Here is a 17,211-nt window from a genome sequence, read left to right as displayed (position 1 = left end):
TCCTGCACTATGTAGAGAATCTCAATTTTTTATAGCTAGTTAAAAATTATAATGGCAAAGTGTAACACAAGGCTAAAGATGATTTAGATAAACACATTTAATAGATGGGAAAATATGCAGAAAAGGATATAAATAATTTTCTAAAGAAAACCTCATCCTGAGATACAAACATTTCTCCTTAGTTATTGTCCAGGGACACAACATTTCAATCTTGTTATCACTGAAAAGGTTACAGAGCTTTTAAATACAAGAGTTCTGAAGGTAAACACTCAGAAAACTGTAAAACCTTACCATATGTAATGGGGTAAAGAGAAAATGAACCAGATCAGCTGCACTAGGATTTTGGATATGGAACTTCAACTTGGCCTGAAGGAATAAAACAAATGATATGTTTTAAGAAATATTTAACTATTAAGGGAATAAATACTTCACTTAAGAATGGCCATCCCCTGTTCAGGTCCACCTAAGCTCAGGGCTTTGCCTGTCCAACACCCACTAAGTGCAAGTGCTCATCCATCCCATTGCTCTTGAATCCACGCATATTTTAGCACCTCTTGTGCAAAACAAGACGTTTCACAACTAAATTATATTATGAAGAAGCATCTCCTTTGGGAATTTGACTCCGCTTTCTTTCATTAGTATTTTGTTCTCCAAATAAAATTAAATTGTCCTTCTCAACTCACTTTCTCTAGCAATGCTCATAACCATTTACAGACTTATTAGATTATTCCTGAGTCTGGCCTTTTCCAAGTTGAAGTAATTCCTTTGAGCATTCTTGTCCACCCTGCACCTTCTTCAATTTTGCTACACTGGAAAAAAATCAGGCCAGGTAACATAATGGCATATTGATGCTCTTTGTTAATGTTCTGTTGTCTTTTTTTCCCTGATGGCTTTTACCATTTGCTTGGTTGATCACACTGAGCACAGATGTCTTTCTCCCAGGAACCTCTATTACATCAACATTTTGTTCTGATTTGTTTTATGTATGAGATTTTTCCTCACCAGTCCATCACCATCATATCTATCAACCCTGAATGTCATGTATCACTTTATCTGTTATAATAAGATATTTCTACAAAAGTCCTCTGAGATCATCAAGTCCAACCTACGACCAAACACCACCATAAAAAAAATATTCTAAAAGCCCCAAACCATTAAAATTCACTGATACAGCTTCTCAGATTTCTTTTGTCTATTGATCACCCATTGGCTTTGCAGGCTCCAGAAATAAGAAGCCCAAATGTGCTTTAAAGAGTTATAGTAGTTTCTATTGCATCTTGCCATCTGTTCCTCAAACTGCTTTTGGCTACCCTTGTTCTGCTCTCACATCCAACTGTCCCTCCAAATGAAGAAAGGAGGAGGATTTTGCTTCTAATAACTTCCTATACATTGTTCCTCAGCCATAACAACCCAGCCTCAGTCTATCTGAAGTTTTTTGACAGATGGTGGGCATTTCTAGAAGCTTCCAGCATGGGGTTTTAAAACAACTTCCATTCTACTCGAAGATTTTATTCTTCTAGCTTCTCCTTTTATTTTTAAACCAGATTCTTCATTTAACACAGTTCTCCTTGCCTGACATAAAGCACAAACTTCAGGTTTTTGTTGCTCCTGCAAAGCTGCTGAAGTAAAGCATTGTTAGGGAACAACCCCTCAAAAGCAACACTAGAACCAGGTCCCAGGGGCTGCTGAGCATCAAAACAAGAGCTGTGACTTCTCCTGCACAGAAGATAAAGATTCAAAGATGCACAGGTTGTTCTCGGGGAAAAAACTAATTTAAATGCAGAATGTAGTAAAAAGAATGGAAAAAGCCCTGGACATTATGCCTTTTACTGAGAAGGATAAGCATGTTCCAAGACATTCATCCTCCCTCAAAACAGCAATCCCTTAAGGTCAGAATCACAACACTTGATGTAGCTTTTTTGTTGTTGTTGTTGTTGGGGTTTTTTTGTTTGTTTGTTTTTGTTTTTGTTTTAAAGATATTTTTAACATGTCTAAATATTTCCTACAGCCCTGCAATCAGAATCCATTCCCCATGAGGAAGAAAGAAGCTGATTTGACTCAGTGAATTCAAGAACAGTTTTCCCCATGGGCATAGCCTCCCCAGCAATTGGAAGGGACACTCAGTGTCTGACAGCAAATGCTTTGAAGGTGTCCCACTTGCTGCCTCCCTTGAAGAGGAGATTCCCACTTGCAAAAGAGGAGATGCCAGGAGAAGGCTCTTGGATTATCATCTCTGCTTATTGAGAACCTATAAAGAGACAGCAATTTGTTGGATGGAGCGTTCTGAGGCCAGAAGGTCCTGGGTAATGATGGCAACAAGCACAGGGAGTCTGATGGGCATGGCTGAATAAAACTAAATCAAGGCCACAGCTGGTGATGCTGGCAAACACACAACAGAGCTGTGATCCCCACAGACCTCCCTAGGAATCCTCTTATGACTCAAAAATCAAATTTCCCAAGTAAAAGGCTTTAAAGAACCAGGAAAGGAAGAAACACAATAATGCTGAAACCCAAATATGCTCATCTAGTCATTGTGTAGAGAACCTGAGGAGCAGCATCCCAAAACTCAGAGGCCAACTTAGGCCAGAGGTGGCCAGCCCTGGTCGGGTCTCACATCTCATATCCACTAGCAGTCACTTACCAGAAGGTTGAAGCCATGCTTGAATTTTTGGAAGCAGTCAACAAATTCATCTGGAGGTGGTGGCTTTGCACGGAGAGTAAGAACACCCTCTGGTGAACAAAATGAGGCTTTTATATATCCATTTATATGTATTTAACTGCCATAAATATTCCAGATAAACACGTAAATGCAGAATAAATTTACCATCTTACAGAATTTTGTAAATAAAGAACCAAGGCAGGAGCATATTCTGTGGTCACATCTCTAATTAATCACTCCCCACTTTCAAGCAAATGCTTTTGATAGGTTTCCCTCTGAGAATATACTGCACAGGAACTTTTGTGCTCAAATTGAGAGAAAATTACTACACTGATTAAAAAAAAAACAACCAAGCAACACAAAAAGACATTTCCTGGCTCCTTCAATTATCCTTAGAGAAACAGAATTGTGTGCAAAAAGAACTCCTACCTCCAGGTCCTTTCTTTTTACTTTTCTTAGTTTTCTTCCTCTTTGAAAGTTCAGCAAATGCTTCAGCAGCTTTTTGCAGTTTGGTAACAAAATACTCTATGTCATCCAAAATATGGTTCAGAATTTGCTATGGGAGAAAAGACAAGTAAGTGTTTCTCTACAGAATCTACAGCAGAAATACTCCAGAAATTGAAATGCCCAGACTCTCAGACACCAAAAGCTTCCTTGGAACAAATTCCATGCTGGAACATTCTGCATTTAGCTGCCTTGTGTTTTTAAATTTACATACCTGTAAAGTATTTTAAATTTTGATTTTTTTAAAAACGTAGGGCTGCTGGAAATTTTCAAAATATGTGTAACAAGGTTGTTAAGCTCAGATTGTAATTCCACAATTTGCTTCCACATTACATTTTTGCCGAGAGCACATGAAAAAAATTCGAATTATTTGAATGGACAGCATTTTCATAAAGACTATAACTTTATAATCTCCTTTAGTACTAAGTACTCAGCTATTTGGTGAAGCTCTCTACAAATTAAGCTGTTTGTAGAGAAGTGCTCTTTGAAGAATTGATTTCAAAGAGTAACTGGAGAAGAATGAACGAACCCTGGGGGAAAACACAAATACACCAATCCAGCAGGTCCCAACATGCTTTTCTCAAGACCCTCTGATGCTGCTGAGGGCAACAGCAGAGTGGAGAAGCAGAAAGTTACAAATGACACATGGGGCAACATTTCATCTTGTAAATGCCATAGAGCATGCCCAATGTTGGTGCTTGTAGGCAAGAACGTTTTAAATTATAAATAAACATGGATCCACCTGTCTTCAGAAATGATCATGTTTATTTTCCAGGTATTACACATATCCAAGCCCTGCTAAATTGATGGAATTTTTTATCCTTACATAGTTTGCTGAAATCAGTCTACTGGAAAAATTACAATTTATATTTCTAGCTCTCCACAGCAGAAAATCTGCCATCAACATTCAGTGTGTTTTTCTTTCTTTTTAAAAAAGAAAATTAAGAAAAGAAACTACCACCTGTTCATTTTTAGATCTACCACACAAGCAGAGGCTGCTTGGAAAGCTTTTCTCCAGAGCTGAGTTTCCCACGTGGAGAAAGTCTCCCCACAAAGGAGAGTTGTAAAATTTCACAGACATGAAGCAACATTTGTAGCTTCTCACTTACAACATCTCTGTCAATCCTGGCTGCTATCATCTCTGCAGTTTCTTCCTGCTCATGGTATTGTCTGTGCTTTTCATCTGCAAAGAGGGAGGAAGAGAATAAGACATGCATATATGTGGAATTAGTATACTAGTGTGCAGCAATTTCTACATAGTTTATGCTTTAAAGTAAGAAAAGGATGCTCAAATTCTACCATTCCCTTTGCAAGGATTCCCAACAAGCTGAAAATCTTGCACCTTAATGCCTGATCCTGTCAAGTCTCAAGAAGAAAAGCTTCTGTACATGCTTTCAGTCAACTTAACTGAAATGATAATTAATGAAGTTAACTGCAGAAGTGTGGTACCAGGCTTTAAATAAAAATAAAATTCAGCACAAAGTGGCAGATTATAAATACAATGTAATTGACAATCATCCCATTTTGCAAAACATGCTGAAAGCTACTCCAGTAGAAGCAAACAAGAAAGAGTGCAGCCATGGCTTTGAAGACACTTCTGATGCAAAAAATTATTAGCAAAAAGGGGTGGCAAATCTGGAAACACAGAAAGGGGAGAGAATGATGTGACAGAACTGATACTTACAAATAACAACGGCCAGAGTCAGTGACTTGTTTGAAAAGAAGGGTGACTTTTTTGAGGAATTTTAAGTTTTGCATTTTTAACCCACATTAACTACTGCACTGCATTTGTGAACAGGTGGGATTTCAGTGAATACATTTTAGAAAAGATCCACGTGAGTGGAGTAAAAGAAACTGCAGGGAATCAGATCCACAACTGGTCTGACAAGACACTAAACTAATGAAACTTTTCTGATGTGAGAACTCAAGCAGGAGAACAAGATAGCCTTTACTCATAACAGATTTAATACTGTAGGTACATAGATTAAATAATTCTTAACATTTCAGATTTCCCTTAACATTTGTAGCTGCTTTCTTTGCATAGTTGTGTGTTTTGTTAAGTGATATAGATATAATTTAATAAAAATTATAAGAAATCCAAGGTTTTTTAATGGTACAGTCTTAATATTGTCTATTAAAAGAACCCAAGCAAACGAACTAAAAAAGGCCTCATCTTATCCTTTTTAGTCTGTTTTACAGAAGGAGCTTTAGTCTTTCTAAAGAATTTTTCTTTTTAAAGAAATCTGATCAAAATGTATTTCCCTAAGGGATGCAAAAAACCCACAAACAACCACTAAACAGAAAAATCCAAACCCGTTAGAAATGTTACAGTTACAGCATTTCCTATTTAATGCTTTAAAAAAGACAAACCTAATTAGTCATACCAGCCATTATAAAGATAAATATAATATAAATAAATAACACCGATCTCAAAGCACCTTTTAATCCATGACTGTATTTTTTAATTGTCCAAAATACCTGGCCCTACTCCTGAGGAGAGCATCATTAGATAACATTACTGTGTCACTGCTACCACCCTGACAAAAAAGCCCAGATCAAAACCTGTAACCCACACCCCCACCCAGCCAGGCACAAGTGAAAGCAGCTCCCAACAGGAATCCAGAAAAATGCAAGTAAATGACAAGTCAGATTATGACAGGCAGATCTCACTCCCCAGATCAGGCAGCAGTGGCTTGGGGCATCCCAAGCTAGGCTGGGAGAATCATGGCATCAGCTGCCAGCAAGGGCAGAGGGCTGACCTTGTGCAACCATTTCTGCATCCACTTACTGGCATCATGAAAGTGGTCTTTCCAAATTCTTTCTGTTGCTACCAAGCATCATAAAAAGCCACTCTTTGGCACCCCAGTGTGTGGCAGCAGGCCCCCAGCAATACTCACAGTCCCCCTGCTCCGAGGCCCACGCCGACCACGCGGCCACGCGGCTCCGCACGTCCACCTGGGTGATGGTCCCGGGGGGCACGGGGGCAGGGGCCCGTGGGGGTGGTGGGATGGCACTGTCAGCTTTGGATATCATTCTAGAGGGAGAGGAGAAAGCCCACAAATGACATTCGAAGGAAAAAACCGTTCTGTTCTCTAGTGCTTAATCAGAGAAGACAAGGAGGCTTCACAAGGACCTCTTCGACTGCAGACCGCACTATGGGCTTGCCAAGTAAGCAGCACTCAAGAGCAGGATGTGTAAATATGTTAAACACAGCAGGAAACTCACTCCACGAGGGAGTTAGCAAACCTTTGTCACCTGGGAAATCCCCAAGCAGTGCCAAAGAACGTGACGAGACCTGCCAGTTTACAACAACAAATTCAGTGCCTTCGATTTAGCAGGTGATGCTTTTACTACCACAGGCAGTTGTAAGGGCAGGACTTGCCTTTTTTATGAGAGCAAATTAGATTTGAAGCTCCCTTTCAGCCATCACAAACTAAGTGTCTAGTCCCCTAAGTCTGGCCAGTTTTCAGACACCTTTTTCTTAAAACCCTACCAACAAAAGCAAGTTCACTGACAGATTTGTTTTGTAACAGGGGCCTGTTCATCCTGTCTTGATACAAACATATAGATGTTCCCACCTGCAATTTTCCAGTTCTTAGTGTAGTTTTAAATACTGTAAGGAAAGAGGTCTTTGAATTCATTCTGCAGCTTGATACCAACAGACAAAAAAAAAAAATCACAGTAGCTCCTGTCATACATATCCCCCATTCCTTCCCCAGAACTCTATTTAAAAACTAGACCTTCCCCTTAAATTCATCTTTTATAAACCCATATCATTCACGGCATTCAACAACAAGACCACAAAATATCAAATGTTGTCTGGTCTTTGAACACTGAATAACAACAAAAAACAATATTTCCTTTGCCTTTCCTTCCTCCAGTCCCCTTTCAGTCATCAATAACCTTGCAGCACCTCAGAACCTCAGTGAGGCAGGAGGGTCTCTCCCTGTGACCCAGTGCCAGCAGGCACATGATCCAACAGGGAGTAACCAGCACTCAGCTGCCACCCACATTTGACCTCTGGGCCTCACAGCCCTCGGAGACTGATATCTCGGATTATTTGTCCCAACAGATGTATTGACCTACATTCTTTTCCCAATTAAATCTCATTAGTTTCCCAGCACATCCAATGTGTTCGAGTCCCTCTGGATTGCCTCTTTGTGCTTATACCTGGTTTCAACAGTCCCACAAATGGTGAAGTCTGTTTATTTAATTTTAAACCTGCAGATAAAGTTAGACACAGCTCAGGTTCTGTTTTGTTTTTCTAGGAGTGCCTCTGAATCTAGGAAATCTTCGTAAATTGCACATCAGAATTTAACAGGTATCCAGAACTATTATAAATTCATTCTGAGTTTTATCCAGCAGAGACTTCTCTATCTGAGAACAGCTATTATTGAGAGATACTATCAGCGTGTAGCTACACAGTGAACTTCTAACAAGTTACTCCCATCACCATTCAGTATCTAACATATTTGTGCCCTTGCTTCTACGCCTCTGTTTCCAACCTCTCATTCCTGTATTAATCTTCTCTGAACCCAACAGATTCTTTCCCCCACATTTTCCAACTGGCAGAGAAGCTTTTGCTACCAGGGAAACAAGAAGTCTTCAGCATCATTAAACAGGCAGGCAGGAAGATTATTCAATCTTCAGTTGCTGTTTTATTTAACATCTTCAGATCCCAAAGCCTTTTAGCATAATCTTATTCACTTGGAATTATGGGGAATTTGTGTTTTCAATTTAAATTCTGAACCACTTGACCCATATGCAGAACTGAGACATGAAATGCCATTCTCTGGCAAGTGGAATTGATCTCAGCTGTTCCCATCGCTAAGGTGGACTTGGGAAAGGTAAGACTGACACCATAAATTGACAGAACATGAGAAAATTATTAAAGCAAGATAGGGCTTTAATACAGATGGCTTTGGAAGCACATTATTAGCTAGAAGGTAAAAAGCTCAAGCCCCCCAAAAAACCCAAAGGACAGCAGGCAGACCTGGAGAGCTTCTGAAGGCTGTCACCCTATTTGATGATCCCACACACTGCCAAGAAGTTAGATTTTTACCTCAGTGTTTCAAGCCTCTTCTTTTGTTTCCCACTTTTGCTGTCACTGATTGCACTTTCAATATCTTCATGAATAAGGGTAGCCTAAGGAGACAGGAGCAGAAAATATCAGGTACCAGCTACTGTGTCCAGATATATGAAACAAATATCTCACCTTTAGATAGAGAATACCTTACCAAATCCCATTTATTTAAAAGCACTGGGATAAATTATGCTACACAGAACAAAGAACAGAACAAAATCTGGGAGTTGGTATTTTTGTCACTACTCCAATCTCAAGCATTATCATCACACAAGTACGTAATCTAGATACCAAATTTGTCTGAACAGCTGTAATTACCTCAAGTCAACTGCTATTGCATAAGCTACTTTTTCCCTCTGCATACGTAATTTTTGGTTGTCTCAAGTATTTTGTTTGTCTCATAGCATAAAAAGAAAACCTGTTATACACAGAAGCAGCAAAACCACCATAGATGGCAGCAGCATAAGCATTAAGAAAGTAACTTGTAATGAAACAATTTCCTTTCAGAAATAATGACAGCCTCCAATTTCTCTCTGATGTAAAAGAAGATGAATTTTTCAGAAGATTCCCTCATCTGTACGTTCCTGCCACTCCACAACTGCAGCCTGCCTCCACCAGTGGCCCCACAAGTGAAATTTTGATGCACGTCTAAAGCATTATTTTAATAGATCTTGCATTAAATAGGTCAAGGCTTCTCGTAGGATTTAGAATGCTCTGTTACATGTCTTCAGCTGACAAATTAATTTCCTGCAAAGGCTGTCAAAGCCCAGATCTGTCAGTGTCTGGCTCACTCTGCAAGGACCACTTCTTTCCTAGTACCCTCATAATGCAGAAGTACATACCTTTTTGGGAGGAGCATGTAACTTCTGCTAGGACCAGAAGACATTGTTGAATTTAGGATTCAAGGGGATTACAGAACTTTTCAGGCTATAATGGATTGCACTACAGAATAGTTATGAGGGATACCATTTACAGAATTAATAGAAAAAACTTTAGGGGATCAGAGGAACTTAAACCCAGAAGAATTCCACTAATCCAACACTCTGGGTATTTACTATTTAAATTTTTTCTTGTTTATGAAATGTTAGAATGCCCCAAATGGTATTGATTCTTAACTATTTTTTATTGCAGAGGCTCCTGGGGTTGCTTGTAACTTCTGAAAAAAGCAGGGAAAAGCCAAGGAACACCTGAACTTTCAAAACCAGAAAAAGTTTCACGGGTAAGGAAAAAAACCCAGGGTTTGGCCACAGAATGAAACAATACCTCAGAACAAAGGGAGATCCTGGACTCCCAAGTCACGCTTACATACTCTACATTTTTGTGGGTGCACAGAGGAACAACCTCAAAAATGAAATGAAAAGAGACCAACTCTACATGCTGAGAAGCTGGGTCCAAACACACCTCAAAAGGGATCCCCACATTATTTAACATAATAACCCCTGAACTTCTGATAGGGTCCCACTTTCCTTTCAAACAGCAAGTTCTGTGCAACAAATCACACAATAACTAATCATCCTCACACCACTCTCACCACACTCATTCCAGAACTGTTGCACAGTGTGATTAACAATCTGTTGTTTCAAGACAATGATACAAACTACTACAAAGGAATTAAGAAATCCCCATGAAATTATCAATTGGAATTACAGAGAATAACTGACAAAATTAAAATTTATAACCTCAGAAATAAAGAAGTATTGCAGAATACATTAAGAAAATAATTTACACTTGAAGGTAATATTTTAATCAGAGACTAGCAAGCTCTTTCCTTGTTTTGCCCCTCCTGCAAGGAATATTTTCCCTTTCAAGATCTCTCCAGCAGAGCAGAGATGCAGAGAGGTGAGAATGTAGAGAATGTTTAATTGTTCAGTGACAAGGAGAGCAGAAAGAGTAGGTAAGACTCAGGGCTCAGATGAGTTCTTTGCAGGTTATAAAACAAATTTGAGATAAGTCAAATTCCTCTACACCACTTTTTTCAGAAGTGTGAAGGCAAACCATAGATATTTTTCCAGAGCTTTATACATTTGCAAACCTAAATTAGCAGCTACAGAGCCCAGGAACCAATATTTAGAGTAAAGACATATTTGAACGTGCATGAGGGATTCAGCTTAAATACTGGATTACTCCTTTGCAATACATACTACACTACATTTACTAACATACTGTCAGTAGTGCTGATATCATAAGTGCATTATCTTTGAGCATATTTATGAGAATAATAGTACAGAATTATTTTCTATGAATCAGCTCATTTGTCTTTATCCACTGTACTGGTCAATTCATACAATCTCCCCTATGCAAATAAGTCACAGCAGATCTCCATCAGTATCTTACCTTAATTTCATCACACTGGAAAAGATGCAAATCAGGCTTGTTTTGGGTTGGTTCTTTACATATTAATGCAAGAATTGAATTGTAGTTGCATGCATTCATCACAGCTTGGCAATGCTGAATTGTGCTTAAAGGAAAATTCTCCAGTTCATTCTGTCAGAAGAGAGGAAAAAAAAAAAAAAGGAAACACAAAATACCACCTTACTATACAGTGTACTGATCTCAGAAAAACTGCATGAGCTAAAAAGGGAAAGTGATAATAAGCTAATTAAAATCCTCAGTCTCGCATACATCGTTTTTCTGCTTGCTCCCTTTTTCTCTCTCTCTCTGAAAATGAGACTGTCACTCACAGATCTTACCTTTGATTCCAAGTCCACCAAACTGACAGCTTTGTCATCCACTTGAAGAATCATGTCTTGAGTCCACACTTTGCCTTTGGCATCCAACAATTTCAGCTTCCTTATTCCATCATCTACTGTAATCATTGCCTCTTTTCGGTCCAGAACAAAGGTGGTCAAGTGCTGGTAAATAAGACACACGTTTAAAAGAAATTATGATTGCAATTTTCCCTATTGTTCAGGAGTGTCAGTATTTAAATTGTCAGGAAGTAGCAATGCAAATTATTCATGAGTAAAAGTGCCTTTGTGTATGACAGAGCCCACCTCTAACACATGAGAAAGGCTGTTTGGTCCATAATGTCATTTTAAGTCAACTTATTTTTGTAGCTTGCTTTTCGACAGCCACTGTCATTTCCTCACTGCTCTAAGTGGTTAGACTTGAAGGCACATTCTGACATCCTTCAGGTACCAAAGCTAGAACTAAACCATGAGTTTTAATTAGCTTTCCTGAGGAGTGAAAACCTCTCTCTCTCCTGGCAAGCTCAGTTCAGGAGGTGCCAGCAGAAGCCTCCCAGAAGCTCACTGCCAATGCAGCTCCACCACCACCCGGACCCAGAATGCCCTCATCTCTTCCAGAGCTGCCAGGTAGCCTGCTGGTGGCAACCAGGATGGGCTTGCATCTGACTGGGACACCTTATGGACAGGCTGGTTACTTTTATGTGCAACACAGTAGAAAATAGTAACTACTTTTGCTCACCATCAGCTTGGAATATTCTCCAGATTCAATTAATGGCCTGGAAAATAAATAGTACCTCACAAACATCACCTCAGCTAGCTTCCCTGTCATTATGGTTGTGGCAATTTCTCCTTCAGCATGCCAACTGTGCAAGAAAACCCACAAAATTGTTTCATTTTGTTCAGGCATAAATCCACCTTCACATCCTTATTGAAGATCTGGTAACGCTCATTCAAGCTGAACCACATTTAATATATGCCTGCATATTTTTCTTGTACATAACTTTAAAAAATAATAAAAAAGAATTAACCGTGCTTTCTTCTATTACAGGATAACAGCACTTGGCAATTACAGAGAAGAAAGTAGGTGTAAGCTGCATATAATCAAAGCATTTAAAAGAAGCAAAGGGAAACAAACTCTGTACTGGCTGCTTACCCAGGAATGCTTAGATTCCAAATGCAAATACTAATTGTAATGTCAGTACAGGACCAAAACCGTTATGAAGAAACCACACAAAAATAGACAGGCAATCAGAACCAACACATGTATTTATTGATGAACTGATCATAGCACTGAAGCACTTGAAATTAGGAGTCTTCTGCATATGATCTCACAATCCACAGATGATTTAAAACCCAGCAAAAAAGGAGCTGAGAATCCGTGGTACTTGCAAGACTTGGCTTAACCCATGACACTGGTCTGATGGCAGGAGGAGAAAGTTTGAGCCAAAGTAAGGCTACAAAAGGAGGCACTACATTTAAAAGTGCTTAACAGGTTACATACAGGCACTCATTGAGTATTTTAAATATGAGGGCAGCATGCAGTAACTCTGCAAAGCAGCTTAAGATAGCAAGTCACACACTTTGCTCTTCACACTGGGGAAGAATCTGTGCAGGCAGTATGTATTTAACTGCTACATATTCGACTCACTGGGGCTTTGAGGGGTTAATGCTCAGCACTCTATGAATATTCTAATACCTCTGCTGATTATATCTGATCAGAGTATTAGTTTTAAATATCATCCAGTGTGCCTTGCCAGCAGCACAGCGTTATTCAGCTCTGCCTCATCTTTGCAAGGAGCCAGGTTCGGAGACAGGGCAGCACAAGATGTTGTCTTGATGCCCCGTTGAGAAGTCCTGGCTGTTTGCCAAGCTACACACAACTTTGCTTACATTTTTCTACATCCAAATTCGAGCTCATTACAGCAAAGCTATAGGATTTGAGACATTTCAGTGTAATCTGTTCTGAAGTGACCCCAGGCTGGGAGGATATTTTGGAAGATGCATGTGCCTTCAAGCTTGTATATCCTCAGAAAACATGTAGGCAAAAATAACTGCATGCAACTGAAAGCTGTAATTGGTGTCCCACTCTCATCTCACCTCTACGTGATACTGTGACGTTTCAGATATGCTGCTGACACTGTCTCGTGCATAGTTCTTTCTTTGTTCTAGAGATGGGAGGAAAAGAAAGAATAATTATTCATTCAATGTCTCATCCTGGTGTCTTGACTGTTTCTCAGAGATACTTTGGACAAGTTGTAGATAAGAGAAGAGGAGATAAGCTGTGGTTAATATCTGTATTTCAGCAGAAAATACCAACACCCCACAAGGTCCATTCTTACGTCAGCAATGTGAACAGAGAGCTGGTGGGTGCACACAAAAGCACTTATCTCATCCAGTGAGTCAGGACACCAGAGGGGAGCAGTGCTCTGACTGGAAACACTTCCTTGGGAAGCTTGATTATTAAAATCTTTGGCTTGCCACTTTAGTAGCAGTGTGATAAACTAGCATTGGGCTCGCTGTGTTTGCATGAACGCCCTTGAAAGCAAAAGTATTTTCTGATATATCCAAATACTTCTCAGGTTAAATCTGCAAGATGGCAAAGCCACATACAAAAAAAGACCTGACTCATCCTTTATTTCTTCATAAAGTATTCAATTCATTGAATTGCTAATGTAGAAATAGGCGTGGAAATATACATATATACACCAAAATATCTCTAAACAGGAATGCTTTTCGGCTAACAGAACACAATGCTGCAAAAACAGAAACATCATGTGTCTTTTACTCTGTACAACAGATGCACGTTAAAACAGGAGAGAAAGGATGGGGAAAAGCAAGATGAAGACACAACACACACCCACACCTCAAAATAATGACTTTAGATGAATACTGAAGAACACTTTTCAACTCTAGTGGAAAAGAATTGAATGCAACATATGGAAACGTTGGGGTTTTTTCACTACACTCATTTAAGTGCCTGATCTGGAACATCAGGAGCTTTGTTGTGAAAAAGTCACTAAGGGAGTGGCTGAGAGAGGTCTAAGGAAACTCTGGAAGTAGGTAATTTTTTTTCTATATTTCATTTAAAATCTCGATTTCTGAGATTTTCTTCAAGTAAAATAGGTGGTTTGATTTTTTTTCATATGATGAAAATTCAAAATACATCAATTTCATCACACCTGGAGTAGCTGGAGGCAAAATAGAAGTGATTTTGTTGACAGGAAGGTTAGGTTACTTTTTGCAAAATAAAATATCTAAATACTACCAAGCATATGATCTGCAGAGAGAACATCATAGCAGTCCCCCTGCAAAGGTCTCTTCTGTGGTCAGGGCTCCTTCACACAAGAATTCCAGGTGCAAAAACAGCAGTGCACCTCATTCTCAGATGTCACTTGTGGAAGCATTTGTCACATTTTATAAATACACCATTATCTCTCCCCTTTGCAGTGTTTTTCATGAAAACAAGTTTCTGAGATACATCACTGGCTTGAAGCCCCCCTCCCACGGTGACAAATGCCACTCACAGAAGAGAGCCATCCTAATCCTGTACAGCAGCTGCTCAGTTTGCTTCAGCAAGAGAAGTGTGCAAACTGCCACATTTAAGAACACCACAGATTATCAGAATTTTTAGCCAGGTGTGTGAACATTTAAAAATAGATATCTTACTTTCATTATGCATCATTCTGAAATCCCAGGGCAGAGGATCAACACTGATTATTCCATCTGCATCTACTATTTCTGCTTTTGCAGCATATCACTTAAATTATTTTTTCAGTTCATTGTCTTTGTAACCACAACACACACACATGCACACCCCAAAAATGCAGTCAGTAAAGCAGTACTGCCTGATTTGCTACCTTTCTTTTTTTGTTTGGATGATGATCTGAAGAAGTAAAGTCCATCTGTTCCTAAAGAACAAGGGGATTAAAAAGCAGTGGCTAGTTTATTCCCATAGAATTATTCACATCTCTAAGGGGATCACTTAGCAGTCTTCTGCTGTGGACTGTAAATGATACTTAAATACTGTTCAGTCAGGAAGAATATATGCTTTGAGAAAAAAAATTACTTGTTTCAATTAACAATGCACCAAATACTCAGTTTTGAGTGTTATCTTCTTTTAGGTGAACAAAAATGTAAGTTTTATGCTATTAAATTAAACAAGCATGAGAAAGCTTACAACCACTGTAAAATTTATCAATGCTGCAAACAGTAACAGTTGGAGCTGCTTTAAATAAACAAAGAAAGTCTGGCATATGTAGAGGCTCCAAAGGAATTAAAAAGAAGAGAGTAAATTTTGCAAGAGGTTCCTTATTCTGCCTCACATAAGTTTTGTCCTGTGTTAAGACAGGAATTCCAAAACCATTTGTAGCACTGATTAACTCATCCACTCCCAAAGAGCAGCACAACACTCCCAGTCAGACAGGATGGAAAGAAAGGTGTTCAACACACACTGCCATGGTGAGAACAAGAGTGTTTGTAGAAGAGACAGGGAATTCTGAGTGGTAATCAAATCTGTGGCTGCCTACACTTGAGAGCTGAGGACAGCCCCTCAAGTTCTGCGTTGTTAATTACAACATAATAGTAACAAGAACTTTGATAAAATTTACATTTAACAAAAGTCAATCAGTGTTTGTGTTAATAAACAAAAAGTACAGACACAACACTTGAGAGTCCACACTGAGAGCAGTTCATATTTACCAATTTATCTCTTTAACGCAGGTAGAATGAAAATTAGAACCTGCTGGAGACCCAGGTTACCATTTAGAGTAGAACAGAGCATTTCAGCTGAAACTGAAACACTGCTATAGAGGATCTGGAGGTGGATACTACAGCTGCACCCTGAAATTATTCACCCTTCAAAATACATCTTCTAATAGGCATCCTGGCATCAGGCAAAATTCTTCCATTGTGGAAGGGCTTGTCTTCAGCCTTTGTTTTTCAAACCTTTTACAATCCAATGGTTTGTAAGTGGGTCTCTCACCACCCAGGCTCCCTGAAACATGGTTTTCTTGGCTGCCTGGTATGAATCACACTGAAGGAAGAATAGCCCCCCATGACAGTATGAACATGGCACAGAGAAAGAGGAAGAAAAAGATTTTAAAACAAAAAGGAAAGGAAATAAAAGAAAAAGACTGGCAGCTAGAATGCATGCCTTGTCCCATGGTTTTTGCCAGTAGCTCAAAATGAAATTTCAGCCTCTGCTTTTTCCTAGTGTTTGGCTCCTGTCCCAGATTCTACCTACAACTCTCCAAAAGTTCTCACCTTGCCATCAGGAAGGACACAAGCCATTTTGCACTCCTCCTGCTGAACCCTCCAGCTCCACTGCCTTGAGAGGCTACAAAAACTGATATGAGCCTGCAAACCTGTTCTCTGTCCTCTATCCAGATGACACAAGAGACTGCTGCTCCCTCCTACAGCACTTCTGTGTTTCCACTTCCAAATCAGAGAGATCTCAGCACGGGACTCCCACAGGTTTCTTCATCTGTCTACAACTTTTCCTATGGAGTTGCCTATTGCCATTCTTCTGGAAATGCAGCTTCCATGTCTCAACTCTTTCACATATCAAAGTGACAGATTATTACCTATGAATATTCATCTGACTGCTTCTAGAGAAACCTTAAAACATCTCTTGATTTATTACATGAACTATTACTGAAAATGGGCAACACAATTTGTTGATGTGCTGAATGTAGCAGGTGTGGCTAAGATGGAGATGATTTTGGATCTGGTAACACAGGGATATTTTAGCTGTTGATGAATGGTGTCAAAGCCTTCTCCATTTCTTATTCTGCTGCCCCAGTGAGTGGGCTGGGGCTGCACAAGAGGTTGAGAGGGGACACAACTGGGACAGCTGACCCCAATTGACCAAAAGATATTCTATACTGTTTAATATCCTGCTCAGCAAAAAAATTGGCACGTAGTCTTTCCAAAGCCTCCTTGCCCAGATAGTCTGGGCATTGCTCTGCTTATGGAAGGTTGTGAGTAAATGCCTTTGTGTTACTCAGGTGTTTTTCCTCCCTGCTCTTTCCTTCACCTATTAAGCCATCTTTATCTTGATCCATCAGGCTTTTTTCTTGCTTTTGCTCTTCCAATTCTCCCCCCTATTCTGCTGCAGAGGAGACAGAGGGAATGAGCAAGCAAATGGGGAGGTCCTCAGTTGCTGGCTGGGGTCAACCCCTGACACTGAAAACAAAATAATGTTTTGTATGCTGTGTTTCACTCTCCTAATCCTCCCAATCAATCTCAGCCTCTCACAGGTCCCTTCATGCATGAAGAGG

General features: G+C 39.6%; 1 protein-coding gene across 7 annotated transcripts in view; it reads right to left on the bottom strand.

Annotated features, from left to right (window-relative positions):
* The window catches only part of EPS8 (EGFR pathway substrate 8, signaling adaptor), a 128,771-nt gene that overhangs the window by 28,163 nt on the left and 83,397 nt on the right, over positions 1–17,211 (bottom strand). For all 7 annotated transcript variants that reach the window (XM_069003575.1, XM_069003574.1, XM_069003573.1 and 4 more), the window contains 9 exons: positions 13,031–13,098; positions 10,937–11,098; positions 10,581–10,730; positions 8,226–8,308; positions 6,061–6,197; positions 4,273–4,346; positions 3,089–3,215; positions 2,642–2,730; positions 292–366 (listed from right to left, as the gene is read on the bottom strand). In XM_069003575.1, the coding sequence (XP_068859676.1) occupies positions 292–366; positions 2,642–2,730; positions 3,089–3,215; positions 4,273–4,346; positions 6,061–6,197; positions 8,226–8,308; positions 10,581–10,730; positions 10,937–11,098; positions 13,031–13,098 (965 nt within the window). The remainder of the gene's footprint in view (positions 1–291; positions 367–2,641; positions 2,731–3,088; positions 3,216–4,272; positions 4,347–6,060; positions 6,198–8,225; positions 8,309–10,580; positions 10,731–10,936; positions 11,099–13,030; positions 13,099–17,211) is intronic.

This window comes from Aphelocoma coerulescens, chromosome 1A (assembly GCF_041296385.1).
Source record: "Aphelocoma coerulescens isolate FSJ_1873_10779 chromosome 1A, UR_Acoe_1.0, whole genome shotgun sequence".
Taxonomy (NCBI): domain Eukaryota; kingdom Metazoa; phylum Chordata; class Aves; order Passeriformes; family Corvidae; genus Aphelocoma; species Aphelocoma coerulescens.
Note: the sequence above shows the minus strand (reverse complement) of the source record. Positions and strands in the feature narration are given on the sequence as shown.